Raw genomic sequence first — 7098 nt, 5'->3', positions numbered from 1 at the left:
AGCGATGAAACATAAAACTGTTAAATAAATCGGACAACTAAAACAAATACTTTGGCACTTACTAAATTGTAACTACAGAGTTACATTTACACAGGTGGCTTATAAAAACAAATCTAAACCCGAGGAACAGGTAGGCTTCAGAAGGGTGGACTAAGGCTCCATTTGAGGCAGGTGATGCTGTGGTATGTTGTTCCATACATGTCTTTTGTGTTCCTTGTTGTGTGTGTGTGTGTGTCCTTAGTATTTTGAGTGTCACAGTGGAATAAAAACACTGATCACAAATAATGCAAATAAATTTTAGTTGGGCACAGATTAAAAAAAACCATTTTAATCTAATTTCCTGTCTGTGATGAGCAATTTTTTTTTTTTAGAGGACATCAGTATTTTCCCCCAACACAAATCATATTCAGGGATTTGTGTAAAAAGAATAGTACGGTGCCATGCCTTTGGATATGATGGCTTCCTTGCTGTAGGAGCTACTGTTGCCGGCAGCAGAGGCCACATCCTCACACTTAATGTCAGCAGATGACTCTTCTGCGCTTGGCCCATTGAGAGACAAACGCCTGCGCTTGCATGATGTGGAAAATGTGTCAGCTTTGTCTAAAGTGAGAGCTGATGGCTGTGTGTCTGTCCAGGTGGAAATGAGGCCTCCACTGTTGTTTATCTCCTCCTCCAACTGTGGCTTTTCGTTGTCCGATTCCTCCACAAAACCTGTGGTTGGACTGGGTCTGGGTGACCAGGGTAGGCTTGGAGCCACCTTTCTCTGGTAGGTGGCTCTGGACCCCCACCCTGCAGAAATGGTGGTAAATGGAGAGTCTGGGTAGTAGCTGAGAGCGTGGGATGTTTGCATGGACAAGGATTTAATGCCATAAGGAAGCAGAGAGCTGGAGTATTCCCCCTCATATGGAGTCAGGTCGAGCTTGCCACTAGTGTTGCCCCCGTTTCCCCCTTGCTGCATGGAGGCGACGAACCACCTCTGTGAGGCTGCATCCTCCGACTGAGGGGAGAGGAGGCTATTAGTCTGTGGCACCGCTCTCTCACTGTTGTAGAATCGGTTTGGGGGGAGATTACTGACAAACTGTTCTTGGAAGAGGGGCTGCATGGTGTAACGAGCGCCAGGGACAATTTGGTGGGCGCGAGGAGAGTCGGTCGGTGATGGTGTGAGGCGGTCGCTTTCTGAAGCAGTATACATCCTGAAATGATATACAGGAAGGGCATTGGGGGAGTGAAAACTTCACGCAACATAATGCAGAGTAGTTTCAAAATAGCAGCCACTGTTGTAAGTGACATGGGCATAAAATTAAGATTAGACGGGGGAATGTCCATTTTACAGCCCCGGTTGATGGTTATCACACAAAAAAATCTGCATTTTCAGATTGTTACCTCAGAATTATGTGCACACAACCACAATACATAACCATACTATTTGCAATTAATACTTTTTAAATTGACTTTTTAACTTATTCATGTGACAATTCCAGGTTAATATTAGAATATTATTGTGAGTGACATTAATATTGCCGAGTTGCTCAGCCATGGCACCAACACTCACTTGCCCTATTTCCTGTTTTCACTACATGACTTACATAATAGTACTACTGAGATATTCAAAATGTTATTCCAAATATAATTCATTACACTTATATTTATACATTGTTTTTATTATGTGTCCAAGTATTGATAATAATTATGAATATGATTATTGCCTAAAATGTTGCCAGGCAGGTCAATACCACAGAAAATTGGACTTGGTGAAAATGTGATCATGGTGTAAAACTTGTGTGTAATGCATGAAAATTAAGTACTTACGAATCATAATTATCCCTGAATCCTTTGGCAAAAGGGTTGTGATCAATCTTCAGCTGTGTAATCTGAATCAAGTGTAGAAAGGAGAGAACAAAAATAAAAGCATAACCTTTGAACCCTTACTACTACACATGATGTCTCTATACACATCAACATTGCTATACTGTACAATAATTTGATTATTTAAAACAAACTGAGGAAAGTGCAGCATATACAGGAGTGCATACTTACATCGGTGTTCTGATAGGCAGTGACTGCGATGAACTGCGTCTCTGGGAAGGTGAAGCTCTGAGTCTTAGCGTCACTGCTCATGTCCTCCACTCCGTCGTCTGTCACCTCCACGATGTGCAGCCTGGGCTGGTACTTGTGCAGCGACTGAAGGACGATCATCTACACGCAGAATACAGATTAACACTGAATTTTGCAGCTTTTTAAACATACAGAATGTGTTCGTTAAACCTCTAAGCGTTTATACTATACTATTATATAATCTTTTTTTTGGCATTTAAAAAAAGGAAATTGTGTTTTTGTTTTTGTTTAAACATTCAGTTGCATGGCTTTTGTTGAGATGAGCGTTATGTCGCTTAAATCTATAACAGGAGAACAATCAAACAAACAAATTGAAACATACGTACTTTTAACTAAAAATTCAAAACGCAACGAAAAAACATGTAACAATTGTATTCCAATTTCCGTTAACAGCTTAACAGCGCTATTTAAAGTGCGTTTACCTGTGAAGTACCGTGGTTGGTTCCTTTATTGTTGGTGAGTTTCAGTTTGCTGAAGGAGATCTCCTGTCTCATCCAGTGGGCCCCTGTGTTTGGAGACTCGGGGTGGATGTAAACTTTGTTTCCTGTGAATCCAAAAAAATATACATTTAATAAAATCCTTGCAAATAACTTGTATTTAGTATTCAGCCCGTCTGCCGATTTAAAAGTATTGCCAAACGGACTATAAAGGTTTACACGAAGGCCTCGCTTATCTTAGAATTCAATATTTTGCAACTACATCATCAGAAATTTGGCAAAAAACTGAATGAAATCATTACAAAAATATTCCTCCGTACCTTGGCTGCTGTTGTCCGCTTTCCCGCATGTCACCCATTTGCCACCCTGGAATCTCCAGTGGTTCGGATCCGCCAGCACCACCTCTACAAACACGTTATAGTGCGCTGTCAGGTTCAGCCCAGCCATGTTAAAGCTGAGAAACGGGAACATCCGCCTGCAAGAATTTAAATCATTTAAAAAAACATGCTGCAGGAGACTGAAGTGAATTCTCATTTTTTTTATTTCATTACAGAAGTCAATAGTTTCTGTTGTTCCCGTGAATGAGTGAGTCAAAGTGGAAGTTCTCGCGTAAGTTCCCCCCCTCTCCTTCAGTCTCACCTGCCCTGCTTGGTGATGATCATCTCGGTCTGGTGCCGGTGGAACTTGAGCCACAGCGGCCGGTTGCAGAGGTATACCTGGGCCCTCATCCCGGGGCCGCCGGCGGGGAGAGCCATGTTGCTGAGCGCGGAGCCTGAGCCGGAGTAGGGTGGATAGATGCACCCGGGGCTCTGTCCGAGTTGGTACGCCGGGCCGAAGTGACTACGGCCCGGGGCGGAGGGGGAGAAACTCGCGGGGGGCAACACGGAACTCAAATGCAGGGATGGGTGGTATCTACCGGCGCTGGACGGCGTATAAACCGCCCCGCTGGGAGTGTAGGGGATGAACGAGCAGGGTTTTGCCGATTCTGGGGTTTGTTTGGAGGAAACCGTGGGTGGTGGAACATAGTACCGGTCGGTGCCTATGACATGCTCCGTGTACCGGCTGACAGAGGCCGGATCATCCGCATTCGCAGCTGGAGATGTGCGCTTGTCATCTGGCGCGTCTTTGGTTGCGGTAAAGCCGCTGCTGCTCTCTCCTTCTCCGCCGAGCATGGCTGCTTTCTCTCGCCCCCCGATCAGGCTCGTCACAGGCTTCGATTCAGGCTGCTTTGATCCCACTCGAGAAAAGCTCTATTCTCTCTGGGACTCTTTCCCCAGGGACCCCCTAAAATGTTCTCAGGCAAAGTTTCTTCTGATAAAGACTTCTCCAAACTGCATCCCTGCATGAAAACACAAATGATTATTCTTAAACACAGTCTATGCTTGAGGCCAGACTTAAAGGAAAAGACAGATTCACGTGACCAGCTGCTGCTAAATGAGTTTTGATGGGCGATCAGTTGGGAGCCGGAGATACTCGCTCTTGTTTGGGGAGTGACTGTGGAGTCTGTCACCACTTTCAACCACGTTTAAGTTATTTTGTAAGTTAAGTGTTTTTCTTTGCGTTTTCTTTGCGTTCCCAAACCCCCACAGATATCTTATCCTAACATCCTAGTGTTTTTAATTCTATTTTGTGAGGGTATATATAGGGTATATATATTTATCAGTGCAACATTAGTATGTGCAGGATATCTGTTTGTCCCCTTAAATGGTGAAAGTGATCATTCTGCAGATAGAGAAACCATCACCATAAGGCCATTCCTCCTCATTTCTTGTAAATCATATGACAAACTTCAAGTGTGTGTGTGTGTGTGTGTGTGTGTGTGTGTTGTGTGTGTGTTTTGTGGCGTAGCACCTCACTGAAAGCTCGCCCACGGCCCATCAAATCGATGACAAATTTTGGAACGAATTTGAGGGTGCAAACAGATGAGTCGTTATTTTTTTTGCCTCGCACATTTTTAAGGGCGACTATTAGTTTATAAAATGCTACTATTGCTAAATAATTTGACAGCATAATCAATCTGTTTCATATCAAAAATTTGGTTATTTGGTCAAAGAAATTTGCAAATATTTTCATTTCTCTCTGAGTAGAATGGATAATGTGCTTTCAACCCTACATCATCATTCAGTTAATGAATTTGCATTCATTTCAATTCCGATGCGATTCTTCTGTCTCCCTACGGGACGTTGAGATGAACACGGCTAATTACTTTTCCGTTTGAAGAAACCTGTGATGTTTCTTGGATCAGACAGTTCCATTTAAGTAACGGCAACCAAATAATATAACGGACACTGACAAGAAATAAAACAATACAATCTAAATGTTTCTAATCCAGCTGCATCATCTATTCTACAAGTTCAAATCGACATTTGAGCGTATTTTTTAAAGGTCAACATTTTTTCAGATTTCAGGTGATTTGGTTTTATATGCAACATACAAATACAAATACAAGGTTCCAAATAACAACAACGTAACATAAACTTACCAAAGGAGCCTCCTGGACCACCGTAGTTCGCCACAACAAAAAAACACACAAACTAAAAGCAAACAAAAATCAAAAGAAACTGTATGAGTGCGCACCGGCACATTGCATCATGTTGTGATGGGGGTTGAGGAGAGACTGTCGGATAAAGCCTGAGAGTGTGGAGGCGGGCTGATCAGCGCTCCTTTCTGCCTGTGACCGTGACGCACAGACACCAGCCTATTATCACAATCTCCACCGATCTCCAGGGGAGGGGCAGGGGGTCCTAACCAGCTTCTGAGCCAAAGGTGGAAGAGCAAAAAGTCTCAGCATTCACATTACTGCTTTATGCTGTTCAATCAACTCTTAAGTCACCTGTGATCGCTGTGATTCACTTGATTTTTGGTAGACTACAGTGTACCTATAAAGTTGCTGATCTACTTTTTGTAAAATCCCCAATAGGTTTTGCGTTGGTATTGATATTGTATGGGTTGAATTGTCAAAATACAGTTTTTAGAAAGTCAAGTAAAATAAAAAAGAGCAAGTGGAGCCCTTGGGTTTGACTTGCAGGTAGACAGAGCCTCCTATGTGCTGTATATCAAAGATATGGATGACCTGGTCAGTTGTGAAATACGTTTCCGTAAAGCAAATTGACTAACAAAGACTTCGTAAAACAACATTGTTAGTTTGCCAGCTATTCTGTGAGACTTGTACTGATGGAATGAAGACTCAAGAAAAGCAACAAAAGCACTCAAACAGAGTGTAACACTGCAAATGGAGTTTCAAACATTGTGTTGGTGGCTCTGGAGAAAAATGCCTGGAGGTATATCTTGCAAGTGTGTGATTGGAGCGTCATTGATCACAGGCCAACAAAAGACATCCTCAGTGACCAAAACATCTAAGGGGACATAGTTTTCACAAGAGTCCAACTCTCAAAAAGGGCTGCCAGTGTTGTGGTACAATGTTTTGAGACTGTGTCACCCAATTAGATCAGCAACAAGAATTATAAAAAGTTCACAGATGTTTTTTTTTGTTGCAGTTACTGAAAGCTGACAAATCTTTCATTGTTTCCTCCCTGATCGCTTCCACTTCATCACTTCAAAGAGACCATACTCTAAACGCTACATTACTACATTTGTGTGTTAATGAACGCCCTTAACGACTTAAAGACCCTCTCCAAATCTTCAAGAGGGCCAGACGACGCTCAGCTATCAGTGCTTGTCGGGTATATGTTTACATGTGAAAGGAACAGTGAGAGGATTAGCGAAGCAACGCCTCTGAAATAAACATACGACACATCAAACATGACAAGTAAACTGTTTGGATTTGAACAGTAAACAGTCTAAAGGTAATACACTCCTACTGATTGAATTCAGCTGATTAGGCTGTTTGATTATTTCAGGAGGTCATGAATACAAAGTGAGAATTCATAGATCCTGGTGTAACTACAGGGTTTCAGCATATCTAAATTAGTTTCAATGGTCTGTGATCAAGGACAATATTTGTAATACTGTTGAGATTTTTAGTTATATCTATAGCAATTTCATATTGAATGTATACTGTTAATATATTTACATAATTATACATTTCTCTGTCTTTGTTTAGGAACCTTACTGTAAAGGTAAATCCAGTAAGTCAGAAGTAAAATCCTTCCTGTAGCTGGAGTTCCACAGATTCAGATCACCTGGCAATTTGTACTCTTTTGATTATATTTTTATTGAAGAAAGCATTTGACATGACAATGAGCGTACAGTAATGGGACATTTTGGAGATTTTTGGATACAGAAACAGGGGGAAAAGAAAGAGAGAGAGTCAGAGAAAAGAAAGAGACGTTGACTGGGACCTGGGGTATGTGATACACACGTGGAACGGTGATCCGGATCCGTACAGTCAGATTTTTTAATAGCGTTGTTCGAGATAGACAGTTGTGTGAAAGCAAAGGTAAGGCCACCTTATCCCACGACTGCTAGTTTGGTCTGTGTGTGTGCTTTAAAAAACAAACAAAAAACATTCAGGGGGGAAGAGAGGCAGAGAGTAAGAGAGAGAAAAGAGTGTGTGAAACCCTGAAGAGAACTAATGGTACTCGAA

The 7098-nt window shown here is 42.0% G+C and overlaps 1 protein-coding gene across 1 annotated transcript; it reads right to left on the bottom strand.

The window, feature by feature from the left end:
• Nucleotides 1–218: 218 nt before the first annotated feature.
• eomesb (eomesodermin homolog b) lies at nt 219–5136 on the bottom strand. The gene is made up of 7 exons (XM_076150418.1): nt 5035–5136; nt 3192–3891; nt 2873–3027; nt 2538–2659; nt 2038–2196; nt 1810–1871; nt 219–1193 (listed from the first exon to the last, which is right to left on the bottom strand). The coding sequence occupies exons 2-7, from the start codon at nt 3722–3724 to the stop codon at nt 407–409; spliced, it is 1818 nt and encodes a 605-aa protein (XP_076006533.1). The 5' UTR covers nt 3725–3891; nt 5035–5136; the 3' UTR covers nt 219–406.
• Between the last annotated feature and the right edge of the window lie 1962 nt (nt 5137–7098).

Source organism: Genypterus blacodes, unplaced genomic scaffold (assembly GCF_046128005.1).
Source record: "Genypterus blacodes isolate CSIRO-AG114 ecotype Tasmania unplaced genomic scaffold, CSIRO-AGI_Gbla_v1 ptg000052l_1, whole genome shotgun sequence".
Classification (NCBI taxonomy): domain Eukaryota; kingdom Metazoa; phylum Chordata; class Actinopteri; order Ophidiiformes; family Ophidiidae; genus Genypterus; species Genypterus blacodes.
Note: the sequence above shows the minus strand (reverse complement) of the source record. Positions and strands in the feature narration are given on the sequence as shown.